Here is a 13315-nt window from a genome sequence, read left to right as displayed (position 1 = left end):
GATTATCAGGTCTCAGTGTGGCTTCTAACACGGTGGCCTCCTGGCACTTTGTGTCGAAAGCTCCCCGGCGTTGACCCGATCCATTCAACTATGGTGGCCTCAAGCGCATGGAGGACCACATGCGTCTGCACAGCTGCAATGTCCGGATGCATGGGAGAGGCCTACAGTGGTGCAGCAATTTGTCATCGCAGGAGGAAGATGGGGACCAACATGTGGGAAGGCCCCACAGCGCAATTTGTAACACCACCCCTCAAAATAGTAGTTATCTGAAAAGAAAATCCAAAAAGGTACTAAACTAGTATTAATATAGCCCCAAATATGGTACTTTTACTCTGCCAAACAAAGGGCATAAAAGAGGATGAAGCAGGACTCAGCCCAGCATTTGGACAAACGGACGTAGAGATGAAATTAGAAAGTTGAGGGTTTCCCAAGTTGAATAAAGGATTTAACAAAAGTATACAATATTCTTGACCATCTTCTCCATGTTATATGATACAAGGAGATATGGAATAATAAATTGTAGAATCATTTAGCTCAAATACAGGAAAACATCACCGGAAAATTGAAATCCAGGTTAGGCCAACTAGGCCTATTTTTCAGCATAGTAAAGATACCAGGGTTTCAATGAGTTTTAATGCTTGTTGTTAGCTTTGCAACGTTCAGACCACTGTGGGGAGTTGCCGGCAGAGTGCAGCCACGGTAAGCAATTTCTAACTCTTAAGCATTACACAGCTCAAGATTCCCAAGTATTTAATCCTTGGGAAGTGTGAGATCATCCGCAGAAGCTGCCCTTTTCCCATTATAACGCTGACAAAATGAACCAAGTATCAACAACATAGTAGATATTGAAGATCATGTCAACAACTGGAGCAACTAATTAAAATTATTATTTAAGGTACCTGTTTCCCGAAGGTGAATGGAACATATCTGTATTTTAACATATGAAGAATCTGACGCTTCATTGTGACCGTAAACAACACCACCCAATAGAAGAGAAGGATAGGCCAAAACACAGGCACGTTAAATATGCTGAAGAACGTCATGACAAAAGCAATGCAGAATGCTTTAACAATAGAATACCTGCAAAGGAGAAGACAGTACAAGGAACACCAATGATCAGTCGTTCGATAATAAAATTACTTTTACCCCAATGAAAGAGTAAAAATAAAGAGAAGTTACAATATCCTTCAACAAAATAAGTCATTCCTATATGTCCTTTTGGGTGCAAAATAAAGCACATTACTATAGCAAACAACTATATGCCACTCTAGGACATATTTTCATACATTGCCACATAAATTTTTAACTGAAACAACTTTTGTGGCACAGGCAAAACATATAAAGCACCAAAATAAAGTACCTAGGGCATACACGCTTATATAAAGCTAACAATAACTTGGAATAGCAATCTGGCCAAGAAACAAGAGGATATCATGAAACAAAGAACAGTCGAGGTCAGTCGAGGACACTTTACCAGGCAAACTGAAAATGTAACTGTAGTAACTTGTAAACAAATAAAAGTAGAAAATAATTGCTGGTAGATTGCCAAAACACTTGACTGTGTACTGTAATGACCAAATGGTGTGATTTGCCCAAAACAGTGAACAATGTGTATGGAAAAGCTCTTCCTTTTAAAATCCACTATTGCAAGAGAATCAATGGTGATTACACCATAAACCTTGGTTAATTGGAGAGATACAAGTTGATAATGCACGATACCCGCATAAAAGTTTATCTTTATTAAGGTCAAGTGAAAATTTTACACTGTCTTGACTTTATGTATACTTGTAGTTGTATGCAGACTGCCAGCTCATATACTGAGTAACTTCAAAATATTTCAGCAATTAAACAGCGAATAAGATTATACAAGATGGTTCAAATTAATGAATTTTTTGTCCAGCCAGCACTGGATTTATCATCCAATTAAGGTTGAAATTTAGGGTGATATGGACAAGACCAAAATAAGAGAGGTTCCATAGAATTAAAATGAACAGAATCGGATTATTACAACAAGAACATCTGATACGGGCATGAAGGCCGAGGTGAAGCCCAATTTCAGGACTCCACCTAGCTAGTTATCTTATTTAATGTATTTTATATTTCTGGTCATATGTGGGCCAATTAGGGTTTTTAATAAGATTGAGTTAGTTTTGGTTTGGGCCTGTCCAAACCAAGTTAGGGAGGCCCACTAGGGCTGGCCGGCCACCTCTCCCTCATATAAGGAGATGGTGCGGCTAGGTTTAGGGTTAGCATTCAGTTCAGATTAAAATCAGTCCTTAGACTTTGTGCTCCTTGGTGAAGCATCCCTCCGGGGACAGCGCCGCCGTTTATCTAATAAAGTTGTTGCGGAGGTTCTTGTGTTCATCAAGGATTAGCGTAGATTGGTTTTGAGGCGTGCAGTTCATCTACGCGTTGCTTGCTGGATTCGTTCCTCTACTTCAGGTTGCGTTCCGCGCGTGATTGGGAGTATCTACTACCAGGTTGTCTCGCTGTGAAAGATCGGGCAAACACCCGAGAGGATCAGGTGGGATCCTTGTATCAACATCTGTAGCATACCAACTAGATTTTGTAGAACATTATGCTCTTTGAGTTAACTCTAGAATACACAGTACAATTTAAGTAAAAAAAGCCTAAAAGAGGGCAATGCTAACTGTATCAAGAGGTACGACAGGAAACCCCATTGTGGCTGACAAAGAGAAGTTGTGGAGAAGTAGCGCACTGGCCTTATACTCATAGACATTGACATGAAGATGAGCGCATGAAGTAGCACCAGAAAGAACAAGAAAATTGGGGATCAAGCGGTGTGCCTTTCACGTGTGGAGACACTGAAGCATATTTTTTGAGAGAATTTTTTTTCAATCTAGAATCAAGGAAGCGGTTGGTTCCACCTGAAGGCCCAGGCAAATAGGATTTTGATCAGCTATACTCCCTCCATCCCAAAAGATAAGTCGTCCTTAAATTTCGCTGGTCAAGAACTTCTAACTTTGAGTATGAATCCTACATATAATATGTCCACAAAAATAGTGTAAAGATATATGAAATGAAAGAGTTCAACAAGACGGCAAATGAAAGTTTTACAAGACGGATGGAATGATACAACTTATACATCACTAGTCCCATAATTTTTTTTGGATATATTAGTGGTGAAAGTCATGTACCAAAGACCGTGCAAAAAAAAGCATGCCTTATATTTTTGGATGGAAGGAGTAGCAAGCGTGGTGGACCAATCGTAGGGCCAATTTAAGGATATAAGTGTTGGAGACATATAGAAAGCAGGTCAGGTGTTTTCATCTACGCGCGCTAACAAATATTCTACAGTGCAAGTGACATAGGAGACAACGGCCAAAATTTCTGGCCCGACCAAAAAAATCCTGCAACAAGCGTCATGCTACCTGGAGGTCCAAACTGGTTTTATTGACGGTGATATATATGCCATTACGCATGGAGCAGACCTTTCTTGGCGTGGACACGTGTCAACAAAAAGCACCATTTCTACGGTGGGACGACAGCAGTAAAAAAAAGATTTGCTATTCTTAATGATAGCACGACCCGACAAGAAAGCAACCCTAATACTGGACGGTAGCAGCATACCAGTCAAGAGTGCTTCATGCCGTAAAAAGGGGGCAGCTAGCTTACGGTCAGCCATTTCCATAGGCGAAATTCCTATAGCTGTCGGAGCGGAGGTGGGGAAGAGGAAGGGGAAGGTGCATCGCCGCCGTCCGCTAGAGAGGAGGGGGAGAAGCACGAGCGCCGCCACGGCATCGACACAACCTCCTCCATCTCCTCCGCCACCTCCGCCGGCTGAACCACTGGCCTCCACCCACGGCCGGTGCGATTCCGCGGCGCATCACTTCTCCACCATGTCCTAGTCACACCCTCCGCCAATCTTCCGCTGCCTCGGCCATCCCTCTAAGCTCAACCGACACCACGTTTGTCTCCGGTGCCAGTGACACGCACCCCGGCCCCACCCCTAAGTTACTTCCCCGCCGTTGCCGTGCCATGCGCAACTTCTAGCAAGGTCCAAGCTAGCTGTCTCTGGCTGCAGCGAGGTGGCCTCTTCTTCTCCTCATCTCTCTTTTTATGTTTTCTGCACCGGGCCAAGGAAGAAGAAAGAGAAGGGATAAGAGTTGCATGAGTTGTGGAGAGATAAAGAAGGAGAGTGGAGGGCTCATGGTTGAATGGCTCACGCGGTTGGTTTCAACTTCTGATCCATTGTCAACTTGGAAGGGACAGAGCTCACGCAAAAAAAATGTAGTACTGAAATTCTCCATGGCTTAAAGATACTTAATAAAAATCAAGCCATAGCGATGTGCAGTCATATTTCCTAGTCAACTAACAAAACATATATATACTATATAACTAATACAATCAGACATTAACTACTCATCTTTCTTGCATATAAGGCTACAAGTAAGCTATCACAAAATCCAATGTAAACACAAATACAAACATTGCACCTATTTCTTATGTTCTCCTACCAATATTAACTAGTTTTTCTTGATACTACAAGCAGGGAGTCACAAGGTTTTAGGTCATATACAATGCAAGGTACTTAGGAAGGTGCTTACAAAAAAATACTGATTTTTGTTTAGGCACTCGTGCCTATTTGTATATGAGAGGTGCTTAATTAGGCACCTTTGGTATAGAAAGAAGAAGTGGTGCTTATGAAATTTTGATAAGCACCTTGCACTGCCCTTACACACTGCCGCCTTATTTTTCTTCTTCTTGCTATGAGTTGGGTAGGAGTAGAAATCATTGTAGTCTACTTCGGGTTGAACCTTCAGCCTGGTCAAATTTCTTAAATCAAGTCTTGAAGTCCCCCATAAGCAACCTATACTATTAGCTAATTTCCTTAACCCTCCAAATCCTATCCACTCCTCATTCAGCTTCTGTCTGCTGCAGTAGCACTTACACCCATGTGGCACCACCACACTATATTACCACTTGTTCCATGACATCTCATAATTATTTAGGTTGTAGTCTTGAGTGCAAATCATACTCTGACTTCTGTTATGTATATTTTTATGTTTACATTGGAATTTTCTACCACAACTTTTTACACATATCAATAAAAACCTCAATCCACAGCTGAGTCCCAGGCCGGACTGCAACTCCCAAGCAAACAGAAAGCACGTAATGGAAGACCAGTTCGACTCTATGCACCAACTGAAACCACAATTAGGACCTTACAACCTAAACAGAATATGACAAATTACATAACCACAACTTTCATGCAAAAGAGTTTTTAAGGAATCAGGTCAGTGCTAGATCAATCTCCAGCATTTCATCAACCAAGAGAGGAATTGGCTGACTCACGTACCAACACAGGAAACTTCACCATCAAATATTTCCCATCTCTCCCATATAGATAAGATGTCACGTTTTCAGCACCGACAGAAAATGTCAGCAGATCCCACAGTATTTACTACAACCCCTCTATAACACACGTGGAATCTCACCAGAACGCTCAAAGATCCTAGCAAAACATTAAACTTGTATACCCTTGGATTCGAATTGATCTATAGCACAAACAGAGCATATCCTCATATGACATCAAATAAGCAAATACTCCAGTTGCTCCACACACACACAGCAACAATTGGATCCGAGTTACGCAGGCGGGAGAAAAGGATCGCACCAGAACTTGAACTCAGGGAGGCGGCGAACGAAGGGGCGGAACTCGTCCGAAGCGCGGGTGGGGAGCGAGGGCTCCCCGCCGAGCACCTCGGCTACCTCGGGGTCAACTTGCGGCGAGAGAAAGGCGATGAGGAGGTTGAGGAGGTAGATACCGAGCGCATAGGTCACGATGTAGTAGCCGCCGACGAACCACGCGCGCAGCGCGTACACCACCACCACCGCCCCGAGGCCCAGCCACCGCCGGCCCACGTGCGGAGTGGACCGGTCCAGCAGGTGCTGGAACCGCCGGGATGCCGTGGTGACCGCCGCCGATACGGCGGCGGCAGGCCCGCCGCCGTCACCGTTGCCGGTGGTAGCAGCCGGGGCGGGGGCGGGGGCGGTGGAGGAGGGGTCCATCATTGCGTCGGACGGACTGGGATTGGGATCTCGCTCGCCAACGCTCCTCCAGGCTCCAGCCGAGTGGCGATTATGGCCGTGTTTGGTACCACGCATGTACTCCAAGGCTCCAACCAGACTATGGGTCCAATTGGCTTTTAAGGGGAAAATAGGTCCGATTTATTATCTCGACTCAATCAATGTCCGAAATCCGGCTCTATTTACCGCCGCCGGATGAATGGATGAAAGTTTCAAACTGGTGAGGCTCAGATTTCTAGCGGCGTGCTCACGGAGACTTAACGAAAGCGGTCATAATTTGAAATTGAAGCTTCCTGCTACAAAAAAAAAGGCGAGTTCAACGATCATCACACAAATACTACAACAAGTTTGGCGATCATATTTTTTTTACGATGAACTGTAGGGCAAAAAACCCCACAACAATTTTATTAATAAAGCAAACCAAAAACAAATAAAGTAACAAAGTTGGAGGGGGCGAGGAGCCCCCAAAGAGCTAAGATCCTAAAAGTCAAAGATGAAAAAATTACAAAAGGTTAGCCAACCAAGCAACCAAAGAAGCTCTATGCCTTTTCTTGATCCTATGTTGCAGCAAGGACATATCTTGCACAAAACAAGCCTTCCACCTCCTAAAGGTAGGCCTCTCATGATTGAATATCTTAGCATTAAAAATCAGCCAAATATTCCAACAAACAGTGATTAGAACTTCCATGAAAAATGGGTAACCAAAACTCTTCTTTGCCTCAGAAATTATAGATTGCAAGGTCATGCTCCCATTACCATTCTAGTTGATTTGTAAGTAATTCCAAATTCTGGAACTGAAATTGCACTCAAAGAACAAGTGATAAGGGCTAAGCCCAAGGGTGTGCCCGATCTTCACGGATTTGGGTGGATTTCTTGGGGGAGGTGGAAGAACGCGAAGAACACGAAGAACACGTAGGGGAATCGGGGGATACAAACTCACACACGCACACGAATCGGTTTGTCCTCGTTGGCCCGAAACACCAACTCGATAGAGGTTGCAGGAAAAGACCTTCCGGTAGAAGTCCCGCAAAGAGATCGACGAATCGAACCCGAGAGATCTAGAAGGGTGAAAAGACCAAGGTTGATAGAAGTGCAAGCAAAAGACCCAAAGGCAGAAGTGCAAGCAAAAGACCAACTATTGATAGAAGTCACCAAAGAGATCACAAGGATTCGACAAGGAGATCGAGTGATACCAGATCTAGGATCTATGGTAGGGTTTCCCACATGGGGCAAGAGCAAAGCTCGGGTTTAATTTCACATCAAGTCTAATCTCAGATCTGAGCCAACAAGGCTACTTATAGTTGGTGGGACGAAGGGGTAAGTTACATGCTGAAAAGTGTTGTTTGTGCTGAAAGTCGCGCATGCGGAAGTTCCGGTCGCTCGGGGCGGAAGTTTCGGCTGGATTCACTTCACAGGGGGCTCGACAGCATCTAGGAGGCATCTGGGCGGAAGTTCCGGTCCTGGCGGGCGGAAGTTCCGGTCGGGGCGGAAGTTCCGGCCAACTTCCGGCCTAGTTCCGGAAACGCCCGATTTCCTTGCAGTAACATCCCGGGGCATTTTGGCGCGTTTCCGGAACTGGGGCGGAAGTTCCGGTCGCTCGGGGCGGAAGTTCTGGCTGGATCCTCTTTCCTGGGCGTTGGATGGCATCTGGGAGGCATCTGGCCGGAAGTTCCGGTCCTGGGGGGCGGAAGTTCCGGCTGGAGCGCAGGGTCTCCATCTTCTTCATTTCCAGCTCCCTCTCCATTGGCGTGGTCTCCATGTCTTGCGTCTTGATCGATGTACCTGATTGAACATAGGTTATTTGCATGAAGTAGCATGCCATCCAATGGGGTATGAAATGCATACGTGGAAAGGAGCGAATTCACCTCTTGGTGTAGTGCTTGGGCTCGAGCTCGTGTCATTGGACCACGAGGAGGACTTGTCGGTCTTGAGGAGGCGGTGTCCAAAGGCCACCCCGTATCATCTCCCCCCCTTGGGAAAGAGTCGTCCTCGACTCGATGGTCTCCTCATCGCCATGATAGGGTGAGAGGTCGGACACATTGAATGTGTTGCTCACCAAGTACTTGGATGTTGGTATGTCGATGATGTAGGCATTGTCGTTGATGCGCTTGAGGACCTTGAAGGGACCATCGCCTCGGGGCTTGAGCTTGGAGTTTCTTTCGTGAGGGAAGCGGTCCTTGCGAAGGTGTATCCACACTAGGTCTCCTTCATTGAAGATCTGTGCCTTTTTCTTCATGTTGAGTCTAGTGGCTTGACGAAGAACTTGTTGCTCGATCGTTGCCCTTGTATCTTCATGTAGCTTCTTCATGTATTGGGCTCGCTTGTCGATGTTCATGTTTACTTGATCATGTAGTGGAAGAGGAAGGAGGTCAATCGCCGTAGGTGGTTCAAACCCGTAGACGACCATGAATAGACTTCTCATTGTTGTAGAGTGCTTGGCGCGGTTGTAGGCAAACTCCGCATGCGGGATGCAATCTTTCCATGCTTTCAAATTCTTCTTGACAAGGACTCGTAGTAGTGTGGAGAGGCTTCGGTTCACCACTTCGGTTTGCCCATCGGTTTGGGGGTGCGAGGATGATGAGAACAAAAGCTTGACGTTGAACTTGGCCATTAGTGTCTTCCAAAGATAACTCATGAATTTGACATCTCGGTCCGAGACAATGCTTCTTGGTACACCGTGGAGTCTCACAATTTCCCTAAAAAACAAGGAGGCAATATGTGAAGCATCATCCGTTCGGGAGCATGGTATAAAATCAGCCATTTTAGAGAATCTATCCACTACCACAAAAATGGAATCATGACCAACCTTAGTTCTAGGCAATCCTAGTACAAAGTCCATGCTTATGTCGGACCAAGGAGCATAAGGAATAGGCAACGGTGTATAAAGGCCATAGGGGTTGGAAGTGGACTTAGCTTGTAAGCATGTTGTACACCGTCGGCAAAGGCGTTCCACGTCGCGATACATTCTTGGCCAATAGCAGTGAGTTGAGAGCATTGCATATGTCTTCTCTCGTCCAAAGTGTCCCATAAGACCACCACCATGCGATTCTTGTAAGAGTAAAAGGCGAAGCGAAGACATGGGAATGCAAAGTTTGTTGCCCTTGAACAAGAATCCTTGGTGCAAATAGAAATCATCGATGCCCTTATCACTAGAACACTTTGCAAAGATTGGGCCAAAGAAAGTATCGAAAGCATATAGGTCTTTGATTTCATCAAGACCCAAAACATGGAAATCCAAGCGAGTGAGTAAGAGGGTGAGCTTGCGGGAAAGAGCATCGACAACTACATTGTCCTTGCCCTTCTTGTATTTGATTATATATGGAAAGGACTCAATGAACTCAACCCATTTTGCATGTCTTTTGTTCAAATTGTGTTGACTTTTCAAATACTTCAAAGACTCATGGTCGAAGTGAATGACAAACTCTTTTGGCCAAAGATAATGTTGCCAAACTTCAAGAACACGAACCAAAGCATAAAGTTCCTTGTCATATATAGGATAGTTGAGGCGTGCGCCATCCAACTTCTCGCTATAGTATGCCACGGGTTTTCCATTTTGCATAAGGACACCACCAATTCCAAGTCCACTTGCATCACATTCTATCTCAAAAGTTTTTGCAAAATCGGGAAGAACGAGTAGTGGTGCCTCGGTGATTTTCTTTTTCAATTCATCAAAAGCCTTTTGTTGTGCCTTGCCCCAAACAAACGGAACATTCTTTTTGGTAAGCTCATTTAAAGGGCAAGCAATGGTGCTAAAATCTTTCACAAAGCGTCTATAGAAACCGGCAAGTCCATGAAAACTTCGAACTTGACCAACGTTTGTAGGAGTGGGCCAATTGTGGATGGCCTCAACCTTCGAAGAATCAACTTCAATCCCATTGGCGGAAACCACAAATCCAAGAAAAACCAACTTGCTTTGTGCAAAGGTGCACATGGGAAGATTTGCAAAGAGCTTTTCACGTCGCAAGATGCATAAGACTTCTCTCACATGTTGCACATGGTCCTCGAGATTTTTGCTATAAATGAGAATATCATCAAAGTAGACAACCACACTCTTGCCAATGAGAGGTCGCAAGATGTGATTCATGAGGCGCATAAAAGTAGATGGAGCATTTGAAAGACCAAACGGCATGACAAGCCATTCATAGAGACCAAGTTTGGTCTTGAATGTCGACTTCCATTCATCACCAATTGCCATGCGGATTTGGTGGTAGCCACTACGCAAATCTATCTTAGAGAAAATCGTGGCACCACTCAATTCATCAAGCATGTCATCTAAACACGGAATGGGATGGCGGTAGCGAACGGTAATGGCATTGATGGGGCGGCAATCCATACACATTCGTTGCGACTCATCCGGCTTAGGAACGAGAATCACGGGAACCGCACAAGGGCTTAAGCTTTCACGTACATACCCTTTTTCGAGGAGATCTTGAATTTGGCGTTGAATCTCCTTTGTGTCTTCGGGGTTGGTGCGGTAGGCGGCGCGGTTTGGTAGAGGAGCGCCGGGTATGAGGTCGATGCGGTGCTCGATGCCTCTAAGCGGTGGTGGTCCATGAGGAAGCTCGGCGGGGAAGACATCTTGGAACTCCTTCAAAAGAGACAACAAAGACGAATGAAGTGTTGTTAAGTTGTTAGTCTCCGAGGGTGGCCCCTTGCAAATGAGCACATAGTGCAATTTGGTGGATGGGTTGTGGTGCATGATGTCTACGGGTGCTTCTATTCTTGTAGACAGTGTTGGGCCTCCAAGAGCAGAGGTTTGTAGAACTGTTGACTGCCAAAACCCACCGGCGGGCAGCGGCCTTCACAGAAGTTTCCCTTAAGTGGATCACCCAAGGTTTATCGAACTCGGGGAGGAAGAGGTCAAAGATATCCCTCTCATGCAACCCTGCAACCACAAAGCAAGAAGTCTCTTGTGTCCCCAACACACCTAATAGGTGCACTAGTTCGGCGAAGAGATAGTGAAATACGGAGTGGTATGAATAAGTATGAGCGAGTAATAACGGCGCCGAGAAAAGTGCTTGTCGGCGTGCGATTGATGGTGGTAATATTGCGGACAATACGGATGCGGTAGAACGAGTAAACAAGCAGCGATAGCAGATATTTAGGAACAAGGCCTAGGGATCATACTTTCACTAGTGGACACTCTCAACATTGATCACATAATAGAATAAATAGATAGATGCTAGACTCTACACTCTCTTGTTGGATGATGAACACCACTAACTGTGTAGGATTACACGAACCCTCAATGCCGGAGTTAACAAGCTCCACAATATTCAATGTTCATATTTAAATAACCTTAGAGTGCATGACAGATCAACATAACCAAACCAAGTACTAACATAGCATGCACACTTGTCACCTTCATGCTACGAAAGGAGGCATAGATCACATCAATACCATCATAGCAATAGTTAACTTCATAATCTACAAGAGATCACAATCATAGCCTACGCCAAGTACTACACGATGCACACACTTGTCACCATTACACCGTGCGGGAGGAATAAACTACTTTAATAACATCACTAGAGTAGCACACGGATAAATTGTGATACAAAACACATTGCAATCATAAAGAGATATAAATAAGCACTTCACTATGCCATTCATAACGAGTGAATAAGTATTCGTGAAATATAGCCTAAGAGACCCACACGGTGCACACACTTGTCACCTTTACACACGTGGGACAAGGAGTCTCCGGAGATCACATAAGTAAAACCCACTTGACTAGCATAATGACATCTAGATTACAAGCATCATCATATGAATCTCAATCATGTAAGGCAGCTCATGAGATCATTGTATTGAAGTACATAGGAGAGAGATTAACCACATAGCTACCGGTACAGCCCCGAGCCTCGATGGAGAACTACTCCCTCCTCATGGGAGACAGCAGCGTTGATGAAGATGGCGGTGGTGTCGATGGAGAAGCCTTCCGGGGCCACTTCCCCGTCCCGGCGGCGTGCCGAAACAGAGACTCCTGTCCCCCAGATCTTGGCTTCGCGATGGCGGCGGCTCTGGAAGGTTTTCTCTGGTTTCGTCCGATTCCGAGAATATTTCCTTACTAGGATTTCTGAAACCAAAAACAGCAGAAAACAACAACTGGCCCTTCGGCATCTCGTCAATAGGTTAGTTCCGGAAAACGCATAAATATGACATAAAGTGTGCATAAAACATGTAGATATCATCAATAATGTGGCATGGAACATAAGAAATTATCGATACGTCGGAGACGTATCAGCATCCCCAAGCTTAGTTTACTGCTCGTCCGAGCGAGTAAGCGATAACAAAGATAATTTCTGGAGTGACATGCCATCATAACCTTGATCATACTATTGTAAACACATGTAATGAATGCAGCGATCAAAACAATGGTAATGACATGAGTAAACAACTGAATCATAAAGCAAAGACTTTTCATGAATAGTACTTTCAAGACAAGCATCAATAAGTCTTGCATAAGAGTTAACTCATAAAGCAATAAATTCATAGTAAAGGTATTGAAGCAACACAAAGGAAGATTAAGTTTCAGCGGTTGCTTTCAACTTATAACATGTATATCTCATGGATATTGTCAATGTAAAGTAATATAACAAGTGCAATATGCAAGTATGTAGGAATCAATGCACAGTTCACACAAGTGTTTGCTTCTTGAGGTGGAGAGAGATAGGTGAGCTGACTCAACATAAAAGGTAAAAGAATGGCCCTTCGCGAGGGAAGCATTGATTGCTATATTTGTGCTAGAGCTTTGGTTTTGAAAACATAAAGAGAGCATAAAAGTAAAATTTTGAGAGGTGTTTGTTGTTGTCAACGAATGGTAGTGGACTCTCTAACCCCCTTGCCAGACAAACCTTCAAAGAGCGGCTCCCATGAATCATTTTTATTTTTGGGTGGCACTCCTTCCAACCTTTCTTTCACAAACCATGGCTAACCGAATCCTCGGGTGCCTGCCAACAATCTCATACCATGAAGGAGTGCCTTTTTATTTTAGTTTTATTATGATGACACTCCTCCCCACCTTTGCTTTCTCAAGCCATGGCTAACCGAATCCTTCGGGTGTCGTCCAACAATCACATACCATGGAGGAGTGTCTATTTAGGTTAATTAATTTGGGACTAGGAGTCCCATTGCCAGCTCTTTTTGCAAAATTATTGGATAAGCGGATGAAGCCACTAGTCCATTGGTGAAAGTTGCCCAACAAGAATGAAAGATAAACACCACATACTTCCTCATGAGCTATAAAACATTGACACAAATC

The 13315-nt window shown here is 44.5% G+C and overlaps 1 protein-coding gene across 1 annotated transcript; it reads right to left on the bottom strand.

Moving 5' to 3' along the window:
* Nucleotides 1-408: 408 nt before the first annotated feature.
* LOC124685164 (protein RER1A-like) lies at nt 409-6151 on the bottom strand. The gene is made up of 3 exons (XM_047219494.1): nt 5639-6151; nt 900-1080; nt 409-807 (listed from the first exon to the last, which is right to left on the bottom strand). The coding sequence occupies exons 1-3, from the start codon at nt 6127-6129 to the stop codon at nt 751-753; spliced, it is 729 nt and encodes a 242-aa protein (XP_047075450.1). The 5' UTR covers nt 6130-6151; the 3' UTR covers nt 409-750.
* Between the last annotated feature and the right edge of the window lie 7164 nt (nt 6152-13315).

This window comes from Lolium rigidum, chromosome 1 (assembly GCF_022539505.1).
Source record: "Lolium rigidum isolate FL_2022 chromosome 1, APGP_CSIRO_Lrig_0.1, whole genome shotgun sequence".
Taxonomy (NCBI): Eukaryota; Viridiplantae; Streptophyta; class Magnoliopsida; order Poales; family Poaceae; genus Lolium; species Lolium rigidum.
This window is presented reverse-complemented; position numbering and strand designations above follow the sequence as displayed.